At 37.7% G+C, this 21,809-nt stretch overlaps 2 protein-coding genes across 3 annotated transcripts in view; both read left to right on the top strand.

Moving 5' to 3' along the window:
* podxl2 (podocalyxin-like 2) overlaps positions 1-1,502 on the top strand; it is a 94,830-nt gene extending 93,328 nt beyond the window's left edge. For both annotated transcript variants that reach the window (XM_051921298.1, XM_051921297.1), the window contains exon 8: positions 828-1,502. In XM_051921298.1, the coding sequence (XP_051777258.1) occupies positions 828-1,034 (207 nt within the window). In that variant the 3' untranslated portion in view covers positions 1,035-1,502. The remainder of the gene's footprint in view (positions 1-827) is intronic.
* A 13,139-nt stretch (positions 1,503-14,641) lies between these two features.
* abtb1 (ankyrin repeat and BTB (POZ) domain containing 1) overlaps positions 14,642-21,809 on the top strand; it is a 63,152-nt gene continuing 55,984 nt past the window's right edge. Inside the window, exons 1-2 of the mRNA XM_051921299.1 lie at positions 14,642-14,967; positions 19,273-19,335. Coding sequence (XP_051777259.1) covers positions 14,912-14,967; positions 19,273-19,335 — 119 coding nt within the window. The 5' untranslated portion in view covers positions 14,642-14,911. The remainder of the gene's footprint in view (positions 14,968-19,272; positions 19,336-21,809) is intronic.

The following is a 21,809-nucleotide window of genomic DNA, read 5'->3' as shown; positions in this document are numbered from 1 at the left end:
TTTAAAACCTCTCTGCAGATTTTAGTAGATTCATTTATACTTTTATTACAAACACATTAATGATTATTTTAGCATAAAATAATGGATTTATGTAGAGAAATTTAATAATTTTATTGTGCATTTTGATAGTGTGAAATTTTATGAATGGTTAAAAGATGGTTTAAATTGAAATATTTTATAGATGAGTGATTCCGTGCCTTGCTCTTCAGAATATTAAAATCTCCACTACCCTTTCCTAATATATTTTAGATAATTTCACTTTTGAGAGATGCATTGAGTGTACACGTTTCATTTTGGGTAAACAGATTAAGAATTAATATTATAACCTATTGAGTCCCACTTCTTATCTGAGATATCGATGGAGAGATCTCCTTCCCAGCATTGCCAAAGGAGGTCCAACAGCAAGCACCCTGACAGTGATTGGTAATGTCTTCAGATGCTGCCAATAGTCTTCTCATGATTAGTTAAAGTATTTTTGAGTCTGAATGTTGGTAGAGGATTTGGAAAGTTAGGCAAATTCTTTTTTACAAAGTTCCTAACCTGTAAATAGAAAAGTAACAGAGCTTATCAGAAGCTGCAAACACAATATCAATATAAAGATCTCTGAAGGTTGAGATACCCAGTGTCTTCTGGGACTTAAATACTGAGAACCAAATAAAGTGGCTTCAGAAACTTGAGAGATGAATAATAAGCAGAATATGTAATTCGTTTCTCTGTCACATTTTGTAATTTACAATACAAAACCACTTGGGACAGTAAATAATGTTTGACAAAATTAAGCTGTTTTTTCTGTTTTCTTGTGTTTTTTTCCTCTCAATTTGCTTTAGTCACCTGGTGAAGAGCTCCATTTTGTTGAAAATGGTTGTCATGACAATCCAACACTGGACATCACAACTGACAGCCAATCAGAGATGCAAGAAAAGAAGCCGAGTATGAACGGGGTCACGGTGGAAGGGGCAGATAACTGGCAAGTTTTAATTAACAAACCGACAAGAGAAGACATGGAAAATTACGAGGAGGACACTCATCTTTAACTGGACTTGCACAGCATGATGGGATGTTGCATCTTTAAAAAAGCTTTGCAGACACTGTGAGACGTATTTGCTCCTCAAGCTGTGATCATATCAGTATTTGCCAGGATTTAAGAATAATAATATCAGCGCAAATTAAGAACAATTATTTGCTGCACTGCTTGGGTGATCATGAGTATTTATCAAGGCTGTACAGTTTGTGCGAATGTAGGATATCTTGTTCTGCAAAGCAATAGTGGGACAGCTAGGAAGAAGCCAAATAGTTAAGTGTTTAGAAGACTTTTTTCACCATCTTCTGTACTCACAATGTGCTGGGTTTAGTAATAAGACACTAGATGGGTTATGAGAGTCATCCACATGCCACCAACATTATCTAGAATCCAAGCAGTTTAATCTTCGTCTTGCCATAGTGGTAAAGTGATACAATGTATTGACATCTTTATGCACAAGTCTTGTATATAAAAAGAAGGAGCACATTTTTAACTTTGTTTATTTTTATTTTATAAACCAGTCATTTCACCATCTGGAAGATGTCATTTAAATTGTGCTAATCTAATTAATGTCTGTCATGAAAGCAGTGGACCACAGAAAGCATGAAGGAAGAGTGCCACAACTGCAACTGTTTCCAAATGTTTAAACCATCAAAGTACTAACTTGACACAGGGCTACATATAGCACATATGCCAGGAATGCCATATATGTGCTTAAGAATGTTATCGACAACCTTCACATTGAAAATTTGGACTCTGCTTTTGTGCCTTTGCCAGTTAAGTCTCTAGAGAGGAGGAATGCTGTTTTGAATGTATAAAGAGGTACAATGACACACAACAAGAATCATCAGCTTAGAATTTGAATGGGGCACACCATTTAAACATACATGTATGACCAGATAATAATATTATTGGAAAGATTAATGTCTGTCTTAGTCTGTATCACTTTATTTGTGCAATGTATGTGCTATTCGGTGTCTGATCAGGGGCATCAAAGTCTCAAATGGAAGAAAATGGCAATATTTTTAAATGCCACATATCAGAGTGAGAAGTGTCAAGGGGCGCTGTATTTTCATTTCTTTGTAAATGCTGAACTTGTCAATGCCAGCTTTTCAATGTTTGTATTCTCTATGATCAAGCCTCAAGTGCATCTTGCCTTGGTTTTCACGGATGACATTTTACAGCTTGCAATTTTTTGTGTGCTGTGTTCTTTTTGAGCAAGGGATTGTTGGTTACGTCTGTTTATGTCTGACTTTGAAGTAAATGAAAAAGGCTGCAGCAGCCAGCCTGAGAAAGGGAACTTACCAACGAAATTAGAAAGAGAAGAATTATGCAACCCAAAGAAGTGAAAATTAAAGCCCCAATCCAAAAGTAAAGTAGTCTGAAAACCCTTCCCGTAAAAAGTGAAAAGAATAGGTCTAAAAGACTCAATCCAGCATTCTGAATTGGAAAGCAACAAACCAAAGACTATGTTAACACTTTTTACTTTGACCATCATTACAATTTTAGAAAATGTATTATAACTGTTGTTTAATTCCTGCGAGTAAGGGACAAGAATGTTATGTGACTCACATGAAGTTGTACAGTGAGTGGAGAATGGGCCAGTTAACCTAGTGATATAAAGTATGATACCTTAGCCACTAGGACACACTGACAAGATTTAAACTCCTGTCCCAACCAGTGATTGTAAAAGATATCTCAAAAGGGGTTTGCTACATTACTGCAGTAACTATTAAGGCATGTATCAGAGAAAATAGCATTTTAAATAAAGAAAAGTTGATATCACCATTATAAATACCTCCTCCTGCTGGAGGTCCTTTATTACAACAAGCCCGTGGGAATTTGCCATATAAACAGCACAGTTCTGTATGACAAAACTAACGAATATAACAAAGTAATGATTTTTAAGTAAGTAAGTTATGTTCATTTGCATGAGGGAGATTCAAGAAAAGAAACATATCAGTTTGCAGCAATCAACATATAAATAAATGGTATACTCTTTCAACACACCTACTGTATATTTTAGTATTATCTAAAGGTCCCAAGATAGTTAAAAAGATTTAAAGTCTTAGGTATATGTCCGATTCATTGAATATGACCTCTTACCTATAAATTCTTCTAGAATTCTAGTATTAATTGTCATTATATCATCACGCACTTGGTAATGTCTTATGTACAAATGATACAGAATGCCTTAATTAAACAGGCAGGCACAATTAGCATCATGTTTTGTCTTGGTAGAGTTCTATATTACTTTACTTTCTCCTTTTGTATTGTTTATTGTGTAGCCTTTGTCTAAAATCCCATAGACTTCCCCCTGTTTATAAGGTATTGTACTTTAAAACTTCTCTCCAGACAATTACATGGAGTAAAAGACAAGCAGGAGTTAAGTTACAACATTAAATAATGTACTATCGATAATATTCATTAAATAATAATAATGAAGCAAAATACATGTGAGTATTGGCAACCATACAACATGATAAATGCTGATGAGTAGTTTCAAGTGGCACACAGACGTGAAGTTACTTTAAATGTGTCTAGTTAAGTTATCATTTCTAGCTTTCTTCAGGACAGGCTGTCTCAATATGGCTGCTGAGTTGTGCTCTTCATGGCAATGGTGTGACAGAGAGATGCTTCTTCATGGCGACAGTGTAAGAGAGATAGGGAGGGGTAAAGCAACTGAATTCATACATTCTCTGTTCAAATGCTACAGCCAATTGGTCGTCGTGGTACAGAATAGTTTCTGATTCAAACCAATCCCAAACAGCCAACTTTAGACCAATAGAATTCTGGTGTGGCACATCTCCTAATTGCTTTATTTTCACATCTGCCCCCCAAAAAACATTTGTTGAGTAAAGCTTTCCAGCTAAGAGAATCACTTGCCAGGCTGATTTTAAGCACTTCCCCCAACTCTGCCATAAAATTCCTCAGTCAGTCTTAAAGACTGTGGGTTCTTTAAACATAAAAGCTTCTCACCAATGAAACATGAATATGACATTGCTTTGTCTAAGTTACAAATAAAGACATACAACATATTTATGAACATATATACAAAATTTCACACCACAACACAGCGCTTTACAAATGTATAGAGAAAATTGTTCCCTTACATGTCTAAGTTTTTCTAGCAGTGTAGTAGGTAGGATCAGCTTGTTATGACAATATGTGTTACATTTGCACACACGTTTCCTTTATGTTTTTATTTAGAGTACTGCTGTATATCAAACCTAACATATTTTATAAAAGACTAGGGGGTTCCGCCTCCTGCTTGCTTCGCTCACCAACCCCCGGGTTTGTTTAACCAGATATACAATTTAAAGAGATTGTTATTTTCATGGGAATTGTTACATATGCATTATTTTCACTTTTACTTTAAAACATCAGTTGAAACAATATTTGGAATGAACTTTTCTTCAAGATCGCATTGAATTTTGATTCCATGTTTGGATTTACATCGTAACAATGCAACATATAACTGCCCGTGAGTGAATATCGTTTCTTTCTCTCTAATAAATAAACCGACTTTTTCGAATGTTTGTCCCTGTGATTTGTTAATTGTCATAGCAAAAGCTATTCTAACGAGAAACTGCAAACGTTTTAATACGAATGGCATATCAAGATCTCCTTTTTTATCTAATGTTACTCATGGAATATGTACTACATTACCTTTCTTGTCGCCTGTTAAAAATTTACATATTAGAATTGTTCAGCCAGTTTTGTTCCTTCGCATAGTCCATCACTCATACATAAATTACGCAATAACATTACAATTCATCATCCTTTCAACAGTAATTCGGCCGGTGGAAGACCGGACGGTGTTAACAGTTGTAGACATGCTATGGGATATTGTAAATTGATGATTTCATCTTCTGCACGATCACCACCAACTGCTTCAGCATAGTCTATTGATATGCAATTAATCAATTTGATGTGTAACCGATCGACAGTTGTTACGTTAATTTGTTTGACTTCATCGTTTCTCGCTGCCATATTTAGAAGAATGGGTGATTCTAAACTGAATCTTCGTAAGTGTGTATGTGTGTTCATAAGTAAGCCCTTTAATGGATTGGTATCTGTCCAGGTTAAGTGCCAGAATGCAGCTGATGACTATGGTCTTGTTTGAAAATAGTTGTAAGTAGGGCCTGACTTGAAAGAATCTCATGGCAAAAGTCTTTGTCTCACGGGACTTCCTTCCAAAAAGTCTCTTCAAAAAGTCACGTTTCGTCACAGGATTAGTCTTGTCTCGTCCCAACATTTTTTTATTATAATAGAGAGAAATTATATAAAGCTGGTAAAGATCATCGGCCATCACTGAATGTACTTTGTTGGGTGTGCTTACAATAGTAGGAAAAAATCATCTGAATAATTTTAACTGATTTTAACTGGCTATGCCAAAACTTTGATAAAATGAAAGTAGACATTAAGTGATGCATACTCCAATCTCAACACAAATGCCACCCTGCAATAAGGTTGACTTATTCATTGCTTTTCTGAATCTGCTTTTTCCATTAATCCAGATTTTTACATAGGTAGATACTCCTTTATCTGTATGTGTCCTAAAAATGTGAAAACTAAGCAGATTTATTACTTGAAATTGTGTTATTGTCAATGAGTTTGAGAAAATCAGAGAGTGTGACCTTCTGCAGTTTCTTCCTGTGCTGGGTGGGATCAGAATGGAGGAATGGACTCTCTAAGTCCATATAAGCCTGTGGAAGACTTGATTAATTGTTGGTTGGTTTAATTATAATGTCCATCTTTTAGATAACAGAGAAGGTTTGGCTATTGCTTGAAAACATTCTCGCACTTTTTGATGCTTTTTGTTTCAGTACAAGGGAAGGTTTCATTGTTCACATTTATTTACACATTGAATGTTTTAAAATATATGGTCTTCTTATAGATGCACTTTAGAATTATTTAATAATTAATACAATTGCAAAACTGAGGGAAGAATATGATTACCATTTTAAGACAGCAACACCTGTACTTTATGTCAGCTGCTGTTTTTGAGAAGCACTACAAAATGCACCAATAGCTTTGTTAGGAAACCAAATCACTTTTTTATACATAAAAGTAGAATGATAAAAAATAAAGTGTCTTATATGCTCAAAAGCAAGTTTAAGATACACTTTTACATGTCATAGCATAATATTTTAACCAGATACAATGGCTACTGCAATCAGACTAAATTCTTCAGGTCAAATATTTAATTCATTTTCAAAATTTAGATAAATTTTTTCCTATACAGAAATTTATCCATGAACCAAAAAGAAAGTGTAATTTCTCAATTAAATTAAAATATTTAAAAAATGTGAATAAAACACTTCAACTTATATTTATTCTCACATCTTCCCACGAGCTTTTTGATGCTGTCTTACAAAAGCATAGCTGGTTGTTTGTAATGCCATTTGTGCATCTCTTTTTTTAGCTTTGTCATCATTTAAAAATCAATGTCCAGTGATGTCCCTTTTTCAGAGGGAGATGGATGTGTATGGCCAATAAAGTAAAAGAAGTGGTAATATCTGTGGTGTTTGTATATTCTCTGTCAAAATTCTATCAGGCCATAAAAATAAAAAAGGGATTATTTTTTCTTTTGGGTAGCAAGATGGCTTATTTTATTTATCTCTTCAGTGCAAGAATTGAAGTAACCACCTAGACATAGCGAAAGTCTAATTATAAAAATAGTTCTACATCCAGAAAGTCTAAAAACTATCAAGGCATTAAAACAAATGGAGAACTAGGCTCACGGTCAAACCAGACACACCGACTTCTGAAGATCAATCTGGAGCCCTTGGTGTGAGATTCAGCTTTAACTAAGTCCACATCTACACACTAAGCACAACGCCTATTTTATTCCTTCTTTTTCAGCTTTACGTATCTCCTCTGACACAAGTAATGATTTAATGGTGATGCTCTGCACTCCACGTACCTTTACATAAAACGGAGCTCATGATGTCATATGCTAATGCTACAGAGCTCACAATACAACAAGAAGCTATTTATAGCTTTATAGGACCGCCGTTGTCACCAGTAGACTCCAGTGAGATTCTTATTTGTATCCTGAGGTGGTTTGTCGTGTGGTGGGTGCAGCAAGGCACTGCATCAGTGCATGCTCTCAACCTGTATTTCTCTACAGTACATGATAATCAACCACATTGCCACTATTTGAAACCATGACTAGTGACTACAACTACCTTACCTCAAAATTTGTCTTTCTTATAAAAATCTCAGAACACATTTGTCATAACAACTGGTATCCACCTTGGTAATTCCACTGATAATCTTAAAATTTGCATTATGTAACCTCTTAATTTCCATTCACTCAAACTACATAATTTAATTCATTTGATCTTTCCTCATAGTTCAGACACCATAGTCCTAGAATTAATAATTTTGCTCTCCTCTGGGCTCTCTTTAGTAGTGTTATTTTGTAATAGAAAGGCCATTGATAGTCCAGGTGAGGCCTCACACTGGGAATATGTCCTCCTTAACACTAAGTATACCCAGGTCCGGCATAAAAGGGACCACCTTCATCTACTCTGGAAGTAGAGTCGGGAGAGGTTTCAGACTAAGCTCACCTGGGAGGAGTGGAGGGAAAGAGACTTGTTTTATAGCTGTGTCAAGAGTTTGGGACTGTGAAATGCCACATAGTAGACATACATGTTTCAAGCAGAATAGTAACAAAAATGCAATACCAACAATAGATAAGGAACACACCACACAGAGTGGATACTATTGTAGCCAAAGTGTAAACCGATAAGTGAAACATCATAGTAATAGGTTTGAAGGTAGTGCAGAATAAGAATAAATGGTGCTTAAGTGGAAAAATGAAGGAATAGTCAAAAACCTAGGCAAGAAAAACAAACACGCCAAAGCACAAAGTGTTAACCAAAAATTGTAGACCAAAAAACAAAAGAAAATGGTCCAGATATTCCTAATAAATCTTTCCCTAACAAGTGTCGGTGCCAGTGAATCATTGATCTTTAAGACTTATACAAAATCTTGCTTTGCTCTAATGTCTTATTTAGGGCTCTGTCCAAAGGTTTCATCTTTTTTAATTGTATTTTTTTTCATATTTGTTTTTGGTTTTATGTTTTGATTTCTTTCTTTTTGTATTGTATTATTCTTTAATATTGTTGGTTAAAAACAATTGCAGAACAAGTTAATAACAAAAACAACATCATGCATTAAATGTAACATCAGATGAACCTCTAGAAGGAACATTCGTGCAGTTTTAAGCATACTTTCATGTGGCTAATGAAAAGCCTTTCAACCTGAGACTTAAATTATCTCTGTATGGTGCAATTACTATTGGACTTCGCATCATTGGTAAGAAGGAAAAATGCCTTCACAGGGCAGCCAAGGTATTTAATAATCCCACTTAATCCAGACCAGGGTAATGAGGTAGGCTGGAGTCGATCCCAGCTAGCATAGGGTGCAAGGCAGGAGGAAACCCTGGACAATAATAGTATCAGCTTTTTAAGACAGCCTGTGATATGTAAGCCCTAGAAAAATTGCTGTGTGCCACTCACATCCAGACTTAGCTGCCCATAAGTGTACACGGATAGAAGACGGTCGTGTGTGTTCTGCTCAGGCCTTTATTTACAAGCAGGCCACTTCTAGGGCTACTTTTACTAAGCCCTGCGAGTACTTTGCCATAGCTCCCTCTGGTGTCCTCTGAGCATACTGCAGCTGGATACCTTGGTTCACATGTGTGAAGCTGTGTTTGTTATACAGTACCTACAATATATAAAGAACAAAAGCACATTTTTAAAGAAATTCAGATAAGGAAAGTTAAACAGTAAAAAAATAAAAAGAACATTACATTTTTATGAGAGGTGAATTTATGCTGATTAGTAGTACAGTGATAAATGAGTAGTGAGAAAAGTGCTATATAAATGTAAAGAATTATTATTATTATTATTATCAATATTATTAGAAATGGTAACAAGAAGAACATCACACACAGCACCAGTCTAGTGTTGAAGACCAGCTTTGATACCATGTCTTTGTGTTGTGGGAGATATTTATTCAGCTCATTCAGAAAATCCTCAAGAGCACAAGAAGACTATGCATATTCAGTTTCCAAAGGGATTCAACCAGAACACCATTCTTTCTGATGTAGCATCCTAGCTGGATGCTGTTGTGGCAGCACATAGAGAATTTCAATACTTTAGAAATGTTTCAATACCCTAAAAAACAAACTTGACTTGTACAAATTATTGAAATAAACGATGAGGCTGTTAATAAGGTATTCAATGCTTTTTATAAGAGTCTCTTCCTATACGTACTTGGGAGCTGGCTTTTAGGCTCTGAGCTAAGACCTCCCTCACCCATCTTTTCCTTCTCTGTCAGGTACAATTTCCTTTATAAGTAACCTGAACATCTACAGTCTGTAACTGCCCATTAATCTCATCGTCATATGTTTGGAATATGGGAGGAAAACCAGACTACCAAGAACAAACCCCACACAGACATTGCCAAAATGTGCAAATTCTGCAAGGAGAGTGTCCAGGTCTGGAATTTAAATTCTTCAAGAAAGCCCCGAAACTGCATCTAGCAAAAACATGTGTTTGTAAGTGGATATGGTCATAGCGTTATTGAACTGCATTTCAACTAGTAAAACAAAGATTACACTGTGACCCCGAACTGACCCAGTCACTCAAGTTAATTAAATACAATTTATTGTAATAAGTATACCAACACTTAAGAAACCATTGCTCTGTAATTACTAATATAGGGTGGGTTCTACACAAATAGATAGATAGATAGATAGATAGATAGATAGATAGATAGATAGATAGATAGATAGATAGATAGATAGATAGATAGATAGATAGATAGATAGATAGATAGATAGATAGATAGATAGATACTTTATTAATCCCAAGGGGAAATTCACATACTCCAGCAGCAGCATACTGATAAAGAAAATATTAAATTAAAGAGTGATAACAATGCAGGTATACAGACAGTCAATAACTTTGAATAATGTTAACGGGGAGGAACAATCTCCTCAGTCTGTCAGTGGAGCAGGATAGTGACAGCAGTCTGTCGCTGAAGCTGCTCCTCTGTCTGGAGATGACACTGTTTAGTGGATGCAGTGGATTCTCCATAATTGATAGGAGCCTGCTCAGTGCCCATCGCTCTGCCACAGATGTCAAACTCTCCAGCTCCGTGCCTACAATAGAGCCTGCCTTCCTCACCAGTTTCTCCAGGCGTGAGGCGTCTCTCTTCTTTATGCTGCCTCCCCAGCACACCACCGCGTAGAAGAGGGCGCTCGCCACAACCGCCTGGTAGAACATCTGCAGCATCTTATTGCAGATGTTGAAGGACGCCAGCCTTCTACGGAAGTATAGTCGGCTCTGTCCTTTCTTACACAGAGCATCAGTATTGGCAGTCCAGTCCAATTTATCATCCAGCTGCACTCCCAGGTATTTATAGGTCTGCACCCTCTGCACACATCCACCTCTGATGATCATCACATACTGTAAATACAAAGAATATTACCAAAAAATAAACAGAGGTATATCATGCAATATATACCATATGGTCTGGGAAAGTTAACGCGTTATTTTTTGCGATTAATGTGGTCTGTTTAATGGGTTAAAAAATATTGTTGCATCCCGGGCTGGTAGCGGAGCAAACACCTCATGCAGTGCTTTGGTCCGAGCGGCATTTCTTTTTTTTTTTTTTAACATTACGAAACAATAATATAAATAAGTTAAATGTGTACCAAAAGAATTACATAAACATCCAGTACCTTGTTTATCTACTATCTTTACATTTTTTCTGCAATATAATTTTCATTTAAAGGTTTAATATTTCGCATCACGCGGTTCACAACGGTACGCAGCACTGGTGTCAGTTTTCTTGATTTATGCAGAGGAGTGTCAGGAAAGGGGGCGGGTTTAGAGCAGTCTAGCTGGAATGCTAGAGAAGTATTGCGATGGTTAAACTTACACTCTCTTTTCTACTTTCATCTAATATTTCGGTAAGAAGATCGAATCAAAGTCATATAACATACAGGTAAGTACTAAATAGGTTATCTTTGAGTGGCACTAAAACCAAACTAATTCTCTAGTGCCTCTGAATTTAACTCGTTAGTCTGCCAGCCATCTTACAGTGCTGACTGCCCTAATATAATAACAAAATTCTACGAAATAGAAGTTTAATGATTATCCCTAACCATGATTCCAGTTTTCAGTATTTTCGCTAATTTATGCAAAGAACACAGCATAACCATCCAAGTAATGCAAGGTGTCAGTTTTTAAGCGAGATGGAAGCTAAGGAGATCTCTTTTTTTTTTAGCGTGCCAGGAGCAAAGGTGTAGGGCGCGCAGTGTTTTCCGATCGTTTTTCTGTGCTGGCAGACTTTTTGTAACCCAAAAACTCTCAAGGCGCAACACGATTCTACCAACCAGAAAAGCTTTAAATCTCTACACTTGCTAAACTGTCCAAAGAAGAGGGACAACTAAACCAATGTCCAGCAGTCCATTAAAAGTCAACAGTCGTTTGGGTCATTTCATTTTTAACTTGACACGTCTTTGTCTCATATGTTAAGCCAATTTGAGAATTAATATATTGACTTAGCGTTCTCATTGCCTTGTTTCCAACTTGCCTTTTAGAAAGGCATTTAAACTCAGGCAGCACTATTATTTTGTTAAACGTTCAGGTTTAACCTCATTGTTTAAATTTAAACCATGCCATTATTTTTTTAAAATTCCTGTTCATTCTACATTAAGTTTATGATTCAGTGTGTTTTTTACTTCATGATTTATGTATTAATTTTATAATTATGTTTTAGTGTTAGATGCATTTAATTGCAATTAATTTCATAAATTTATGTGATTAGTTAATTTTTTTAATCGATTCACAGCCCTTACATATATAGGGTGGGCCACGAAAAAGTAGCCCACCTCCAATACCTGTGCCACGCTCTTTGGAGGAGGTTGTAGCCACTTCATGACCAGAAAATTGGCATTTGGTGCACAGTGTCAGGAACAGGAATGCTGGGCCCAATTTTGTTCTAATCAACTGTGAATACTGCGGTTTACCTGGACATTTTTGAACAATTTTATGACCAACTAACATAAGAAAAAAATGTACTGCTTTTTCCAACAAGATGGGGCAACATGCCACACCTCACGTGACTTACTGGCACGGGTTCATGAGCTGTTTACAGAGAAGCAAACTGTGAGCAAGAGTTTATGGCCACCACATTCCCCGGACTTATCCCATTGCGATTTTTATCTGTGGGGAAATTTAAAGCAGAAAGTGTACGCCAACAACCCTCATACCCTGGAAGAACTCAAGGAAAACATCACAAACACTATCTGCAGCATCACTGTTGAAGAGCTGCAGGCAGTATCAGCCAACATTCTCTGATGTGCCCAAAGGTGCATAGACGTGAACGGGGACCATTTTCAGCATCTATTGTAACTTGGGGGTAAGCGAATAAAACAATCCACTTGCTTGTTCATTTTGTCATACTATTGCCGGAGGTGGGCTACTTTTCCGTGGCCCACCCTGTATAATAGATAGATAGATAGATAGATAGATAGATAGATAGATAGATAGATAGATAGATAGATAGATAGATAGATAGATAGATAGATAGATATGTACAGTATATGCATATATACTGTCTATATGATATACAGTAAATGTATGTATTGTAGTGCATAGTGCTTGCCAGTGCCCACCCAACAGATTTTGCTCATTTTATTGCTGCCGTGGGTAGTTTACTATACTCGGAAGGATGGCTTTCTTTGTCACACCAGTGGGAGATTGTGGGAATGTGGCAGGCTGGCTCTTTTCATAAGTTCCCCTGAAGGTGGCTGATCATTTGATTGATGAAATGCCAGCTCAGTCCAGGTGGATGCAACTTGTCAGTGTCATTAATTAGTCCTCGAACTTAAAGGTTAAGGCAGCCAGCAACGACCATTGCAATGGCACAAAAACTATACAAGACAGCAACGTGGTCTTCTCTTCTACTCTGGTCCACTTTTAGAGGTTCCCATGCAGCTGATGGTGAAGCTGCTCATATGAATGATGGAACACCAGCTCATACTAAAATAAATATATTTTCTATTTTATTCAGTATTAGTAATCAATGTAGGTCACTTTGCAAAGATCTGTGCTCACTTTGATATCAAAGAAGCTTTGAAATTTGCCAAGGAGGCACTGTGTGTATACATTTACTGTATATGTGTCTCTATTATAATAAAAAAAAATCATGGGACGGGACAAGACTTTTTAGCCTGGGAGGAGACATGACTTTTCCAGCGAGACGAGACTTTGTGCCAAGAGATTTAACCACGCCCGGAGCTGGAAATAAAAGACAAAGAGTAGAAGACAAAGTAAATTGTCATAAAGAATTCAAAAATGTTGGCAGGATACACATGCAGAGCAGGTTAGAGTTAATTAAAGTACTAAAATTTGAAAGTCTGAAAAAAATGATAAAGATCGCATTAGCGCAAACAAATGAAAATTATTACTCGGTGAAATAATGGAACAGCGAAAAGAGATCGAATATATTGTTCGGATTAAAACTTTTAAGTTGGAGACTTGTAGATCGTCTAATTCATGTTGCGATCAGGGAAAAGTAGTGTTTCTTTCCAATGAAGAGGCGTATCCACGAGAATTAAAAGATTTGTTGTCTGGTGAAAGTGAAATCCACATAATTGAGCGGCAAAGATGGGAAGTGGCTGGGTTGTAGCGCAGGCCTGGGGGGTTGGCAAGCAAAGCGAGCCGGGGGAAAAGCCCCCTAGTACACTTAAGTGTGCAGGGTGTTATTAAGTATTGTCATTTGTATTGAAGACCTCTGAACAATGGTCCATCATACCGTAAGACATGATGCTTCTGGTCCAAGTCAAACCACGTGCCACCACAGATGCCACCAAAAGTAAGAAAATGGAAAAGACTCATTGATGACAAATCAAAAACGGTCATGAATATGAAAACAGAACGATTCCTAATCTGAAATTTAGATGTGTCTCTAACTGAAAAGGTTTCTTAGAATGACTTCAACTGATGATTGAAACTATTGTGCTGTCAGATCCACTTCAAGAGTGTCTAAGTGGTATTAAATTGTGTTCGTTTGATGAAGGCTGAATTCAGATTGACTCAGAATGGATCCACTTATGAATGTGCCTGCTATTTTGTGATCTAAAAATGCTCTCAGAGCTGTCCAGTATGTCGTCAAGTACTTTTAATGGCCACTTTTCTGCCAAGAACTTTTGCATTGGTCTGGCCATCTAGCCACAAGCGACTTTGGTGACCAGATTTCGAATTTAGCTCTGCCTCCCACATCTGGGTCCCCGACTGAAAAATCCTTTGTGATCTCATTGATATATAACTGATAGTCCCAAAGAACATAGCATGTTCTACATTGAGGGGAAGTTTGACCCAAAGGCTGCAGTAGATTACTCTTTATGATTTTGATTACAAAATCACACATCCCATCCATTGATTTCGAATATTTTTTGTAATTGCAAAGCGTCAAAGCAAAGATGGAAAAGAAAAGGCTGCGTGATTTCTACACAGGCTATGCTCTTCAACCCTCTATAGCAGTTGTAAGTGGAACAGACGGCTTATACCGTATCACGCCACTAGATGTCTCTGCTGCGCTGACTCTGTCTGTCCTGCGGAAGGTGGAGTCGTGTCTCAGTGTCTGGATTGGCACTCGTTGGTGTTTATTAACGAAACGTTTGTTTACGTTAACGTAAGAGTGTCAGGCAGTGGGCACAACAAGCCACTGGTCAGTGGTTACGGACGGTAAGGGAGAACGTAGCGTAAACTTCGTCCACACCGAGGCCCTGACCCGAGCCCTGGCCAGCGCAAGTCTGCCCGTTTCAATGCCTGTCAGAGGACTGCGGCCTCCGCCGAGATGGACACGAACGATTTGTTTACAAGTTGCAGGAAAGGCGACGTTTCTCGAGTGAGGTGAGAGGGCAGTTAAGTGGGTCTTTTGTTTTAAACCGTGAACTGATTCTGAAGTAACATGTTTAACTGTTGGAGCTCATGCGTCTCCAACCCATCTTTTCCTGCTTTCATAGTTTTGTGTTTATGACATTCTTGTTCTGTGCTAAAAGATGAGGCCAGAAAGTTTGCAAGCTTATGACAAGTACGAAAACAGCGTATGCAAGGGGTGGTTGGGGAGAGAATGGGGGTCGAATAGGTGGCAGCCGCTGTACGTGTTTCTTCAGGGTGGTATGGCGCTATACTTTATTGATCGCAGCATCACTACCATGCCACAGCCATATAGTTTATTTACGGTATTTCTCCTTTAGGTTGATCCACATAAAGCTCGTTTAGTCAATCGGTCACAGAATTTCTGATGAGTGGATATTGGCCACCATTCTAACCAATGTGAAACGTCTAAGGAACATGTTGATCAGAATTGTGAAAACTTTAGATAAAAAAAAATAGGTTTTGTCACGGACTGCGGGAAAGTGAAATCTTTATGCTGAATTTATTTAAGACGAATATCACGCGTCGTAAGAGTAGTAGCTTATAGTGTCAGTTTAATAAATGGATTAGCTGGATTATTTTGTCTTCATATAATAAATTTAATTTGACACTGCATCGTGATGATTTTTAGTACGTGTAAATCCAAGTAAGCATATACAGTATATAAACCATTGACACACATGTTTAGGAAGTTGCTGCTCACTAGAGAGATTCTGAAGGACTGGAAAATGGCAAATATCATCCCATTATTTAAAAAGGGTGACAGGGCAGATCCAAGCAACTAGGGGCCAGTAAGCTTAACATGCATCACAGGAAAAGTAATGGAAGGAATTATTAAGGATAAGATTGAGCAGCACATGGCGAGTACAGGAGTTATTCTGAACAGTCAGCATGGGTTCAGAAGAGGGAGGTTGTGTTTTACAAACATGCTGAAATTCTATGAGGAGGCAACAAAAGGATACGATCAAAGTGGAGCATATGATATTATTTATCTGGACTTTCAGAAAGCATTTGATAAGGTGCCACATGAGAGGTTGGGCATCAAATTAAAAGAAGTGGGAGTGGGTGATGTTTTTAGATGGGTGCAGAATTGGCTCAGACACAGGAAGCAGAGGGTGATGGTGTAAGGAACCTCATCAGAACTGGCCGATGTTAAGAGTGGTGACCAGCAGGGGTCAGTGGTAGGGCTGCTGCTATTTTAATATATATAAATGATTAAGATAGGAATATAAGTAACAAGCTGTTTAAGTTTGCAGATGATACCAAGATAGGTGGATTGGCAGATAATTTGGAATCCGTTATATAATTACAGGAGGACTTGGATAGCATACAGGCATGGGCAGATTTGTGGCAGATGAAATTTAATACCAGTAAGTGTAAAGTATTGCACATAGAAAGTAAAAATGTTAGGTTTGAATACACAATGGTTGGTCAGAAAGTTGAGAGTACACCTTATGAGAAGGATTTAGGAGTCATAGTGGACTCTAGGCTATCAACTTCCTGACAGAGTTCAGAAGCCATTAAGAAGGCTAACAAATTGTCAGGTTATATATATATATATATATATATATATATATATATATATATATATATATATATATATACACACACACACAGTGCATCCGGAAAGTATTCACAGCGCATCACTTTTTCCACATTTTGTTATGTTACAGCCTTATTCCAAAATGGATTAAATTCATTTTTTTCCTCAGAATTCTGCACACAACACCCCATAATGACAACGTGAAAAAAGTTTACATGAGGTTTTTTGCAAATTTATTAAAAGTAAAACTGAGAAATCAGATGTATGTAAGTATTCACAGCCTTTGCTCAATACTTTGTCGATGCACCTTTGGCAGCAATTACAGCCTCAAGTCATTTTGAATATGATGCCACAAGCTTGGCACACCTATCCTTGGCCAGATTCGCCCATTCTTCTTTGTAGCACCTCTCAAGCTCCATTGGGTTGGATGGGAAGCGTCGGTGCACAGCCATTTTAAGATCTCTCCAGAGACGTTCAGTCAGATTCAAGTCTGGGCTCTGGCTGGGCCACTCACGGACATTCACACAGTTGTCCTGAAGCCACTCCTTTGATATCTTGGCTGTGTGCTTAGGGTCGTTGTCCTGCTGAAAGATGAACCGTCGCCCCAGACTGAGGTCAAGAGCGCTCTGGAGCAGGTTTTCATCCAGGATGTCTCTGTACATTGCTGCAGTCATCTTTCCCTTTATCCTGACTAGTCTCCCAGTTCCTGCCGCTGAAAAACATCACCACAGCATGATGCTGCCACCACCATGCTTCACTGTAGGGATGGTATTGGCCTGGTGATGATCGGTGCCTGGTGTCCTCCAAACGTGATGCCTGGCATTCACACCAAAGAGTTCAATCTTTGTCTCATCAGACCAGAGAATTTTCTTTCTCATGGTCTGAGAGTCCTTCAGGTGCCTTTTGGCAAACTCCAGGCAGGCTGCCATGTGCCTTTTACTAAGGAGTGGCTTCCGTCTGGCCACTCTACCATACAGGCCTGATTGGTGGATTGCTGCAGAGATGGTTGTCCGTCTGGAAGGTTCTCCTCTCTCCACAGAGGACCTCTGGAGCTCTGACAGAGTGACCATCGGGTTCTTGGTCACCTCCCTGACTAAGGCCCTTCTCCCCCGATCGCTCACTTTAGATGGCTGGCCAGCTCTAGGAAGAGTCCTGGTGGTTTCGAACTTCTTCCACTTACGGATGATGGAGGCCGCTGTGCTCGTTGGGATCTTCAAAACAGCAGAATTTTTTCTGTAACTTTCCCCAGATTTGTGCCTCGAGACAATCCTGTCTCGGAGGTCTACAGACAATTCCTTTGACTTCATGCTTAGTTTGTGCTCTGACATGAACTGTCAACTGTGGGACCTTATATAGACAGGTGTGTGCCTTTCCAAATCATGTCCAATCCACTGAATTTACCACAGGTGGACTCCAATTAAGCTGCAGAAACATCTAAAGGATGATCAGGGGAAACAGGATGCACCTGAGCTCAATTTTGAGCTTCATGGCAAAGGCTGTGAATACTTATGTACATGTGCTTTCTCAATTTTTTTATTTTTAATAAATTTGCAAAAATCTCAAGTAAACTTTTTTCACATTGACATTATGGGGTGTTGTGTGTAGAATTCTGAGGAAAAAAAATGAATTTAATCCATTTTGGAATAAGGCTGTAACATAACAAAATGTGGAAAAAGCGATGCGCTGTACAAACAAACATATTTTTCAGTTTTTTTCAGTTGGATACTTGCATATGTCATTAATAAAAGAATATGTATAAGAATAAATTAAACTGAGACCAGGTCTTGAAAACATTGTATAGTCTACAGTAGAGTCCACAGTCTCAACATGAAAAAATCTAGAAGTGCAAGATCAGATCCTATGGGCAGTTATAGGAGCAAATAAACACCAAATGCATTATTGCTATAACAAACATTACTTAATTTGAATTTAATTTGATGATTCTCAAAAACTTAATTTTTCCCAACAGCCTTCAAACAGCTAACAGACGAATCCACATATATATAATGAATTGTAGAAGCTTTGAATGAATAAGTGTCACAGAAAGGTAATGGCCAAGATTAAAGGAAAAATGCACAAAACTATAGTGAGACCGGCAGTGACGTATAGTGCAGTAACTTGGGCAACAACTGGAAAGGAGACTGAAAGAATGGAAGTTTCAGAGATGAAAATGCTGCAAAATAGGCACATCTGGGGAACTTAAAGATGAAAGGATTGTAACAGAAGACTAGAAGACTTCAGTTGGCTGGACATGGAGATAAAAAGAAAACAGTGTGCTTAGGAGAGCATTAGAGATGAAGTTGCCAAGAGAGAGGAGGAGAGGGACACCAAGAAGTAGCGATGAATAATGACGGCTGAAAATGGGGCATTCCAGTCATATGTGAAAAATAAACTATAAAGTCATTTCAAACAGTCATAGCCATTTGCAAAATTAGTTCTATCTATCTATCTATCTATCTATCTATCTATCTATCTATCTATCTATCTATCTATCTATCTATCTATCTATCTATCTATCTATCTATCTATCTATCTATCTATCTATCTATCTATCTATCTATCTATCTATCTATCTATCTATCTAAATCAGTTTAATGGTACAATTATAAAGTATCAGCTTCAATTAAACCATAGATTTCTGGGTGATTCAAAACTTTTGAATACTAATGTGTGAAAATGTGCAGTAGTGCTAAAATATGTCAAATGTCAGATTTTTCACATTTATTTCCTTTTAGGTATCTTGTTGAGCAGAGGGATGTTGAGCTGAACGTAAGAGATAAATGGGACAGTACACCACTGTAAGTGTTCTCATTTTCAGATGTTGTAAAATTGGTTTACAGTGCTGTTTATTTTGGTGAAATTCAGTCCCTCCATATTCATCATTATGTTTATGTTCAGGTTTGTCAGCTGCAGGAGAAATTGAGTTCATTGTGTTTTACACATTATTCCTTTTTTGAGTTGTTGCTTTTATCAAAAGAGATCTTCACTCCTCCAGAAGATATAAAATAATTGTTATGGCATATCTTGGGTGTCTGCTGATCAGGGGCCTCATGCATAACACTGTGCGTAGAATTCACACTAAAACATGGCATATGGACAAAAGCAGAAATGTGCGTACGCACAAAAAAATCCAAATGCATAAATCTATGCGTATGCCAACTTCCATGTTCTTCTGCTCCATAAATCCTGGTCAGAGTGAAAAGTAACACACATGCATTCGCCTGCCACCACTCCCCAACTCCTGCCAGAATTATGTCTCTGAATATGCAAACCAATATAAATAGCTCTTAAGCTCAGCATTCCGTGAAAAGACAATGGCAAAAGAACGTGGGAAAATATAAGAATTTCAATGAATACCAAGTGGAGGCAAGGAAAAAATACTATTTGTTGGTTTAAACAGTGGTATAAACAACAAAAGAAAGTTGATCGAGTGACATAGAGTGTCCGGAGAAACTCAAAAGTTCAAGTTCACAAAGTTGCTCAGTGCCCGAAATAGAAAAGAAGCTGTCAAATATCAAAGTCTCCATAAAAAGGCAAGTCGTAGCCCACCGTCTGAGAGTCATATGGAAGCATATTAGGGTACAGAGAAAAGAAAAAAATAGGCACACAATGGGGGAAAAAATCTTGAAATTTCCACTTCAATCACATAATTTATTTTTTCATTAAAGTAGAACATCATAAACTTCATCTTAAAATTGTTTAATTTACTAGTTTCTCAAATACCATCGAAACTAAAGTAGCAGGTTAAATGCTTTGTATTGTACATGTTGTTCTGTGTGCTCTTATGTGTGTGAATCACTACATGCTTCTTAAATGAGCTTTCTCAGAATCCATTACATTCGTGATATTACAGCTCTCTGAATAAGTTAAATTTTGAGATGTATACTTGATGTAATTTTTATGATGATAGGAATTAAAGCATGTTATTAAAGATGGAAACACGGTGGCGCAGTGATAGTGACAAGCTGGCGCCCCGTCCAGAGATTGTTCCTGCCTTCCGCAAGATGCTTGCTGCACCGTGCACGACCTTCGATGAAATAATTTATTGCAGCAGTACTATCTCTTTCAAACTTACTAACCCCCAATTCCTGTCCTTCCTTTTCTTTCTCCAAGTACCCAATCGCCACACAATCAGGTCTGTAATAAATGTCAAGCAATCTGTAATCTTAGAACGCTGATTCTTCAAAACTTTTAAGGAACATTGAAATATCTTCATAGTACATGTTTACATAGTACATCATTCTATCCATCTATCCTTCCAGTGTGGCGCCAGTCACAGCAAGAATACAGCGCGAGGCAGGAACAATCCCTGAACGGGGTGCCAGCGGGGGACACCATGTCCTCACATGTTTAATTATTAACAATATAGATTATTTAAATGATGTTAACATTTTATCTGTATAATAAACATATTTTGCTGCATTTTATCTTAAAAATATCATCATCGTATGTAAATACGTGCTTTATTATAACTATCTTAAGTTTACAGTGAGGTAATTGTACTTATAAGTACAAACAGTTCTACAAGGAGCACTTGATAGACTGATTATGTGCGTTTATAGTTCTTGGGATGAAATTGTTTCTGAACCGCGAGGTCCGTACAGGAAAGTCTCTGAAGCATTTGTCGTATGAGAACAGTTCAAAAAAACTGCGCATGGCTGAGGCAGCATGTGCTTGATGCTGTATACCGATAATTCTCTTAGCTGCTGTAAATTCTCCGATCAGCTGCTGTAAAGCTCTGATTTCACACTCGGATACAGTGGGATAAATACTCCAAGTGGTGCAGTGAGAATAACAACGTTAAAGCAGCTATGGTACTTGGAATAGTTTAGCCATTCCGTGGACCATTATATTGTTACAGGTTAATTACAATCGGATATCTTAAACAAATAAACAAAATGTGTTTAATTTCAGTGTATATGATAAAGCCGCGTCAGGGATGTGGATCTAAAAAAGAAAGGGGAACCACACTGGAACAAAAGCACTGCTTTGACGCTGGATGCCGCTAGTTTGCAAAACCGAGCAGAGAACTTGCATATACCAGGGATTGAGCTGGCGTGAAAATGTGTGTGGCTTTATGACAAGTTTAGTTTTTATACATCGCGATGTGAACGTGGAAATGGGCATACACAACATTTTTGTGCATACGCACCGTTTATACATGAGGCCCCAGGTTATGTGACTCACTTGAGGTGCTCCACAATGTGTTAGGGGTGGGATTTAAATAAAAGCATTGTGTTTACAATCCTGTGCATGTCAAAATGACCTGTTC

Source organism: Erpetoichthys calabaricus, chromosome 18, assembly GCF_900747795.2.
Source record: "Erpetoichthys calabaricus chromosome 18, fErpCal1.3, whole genome shotgun sequence".
NCBI lineage: Eukaryota > Metazoa > Chordata > Cladistia > Polypteriformes > Polypteridae > Erpetoichthys > Erpetoichthys calabaricus.
The sequence above is the reverse complement of the archived record's forward strand: the minus strand, read 5'-3'. Positions and strand labels throughout refer to the sequence as shown.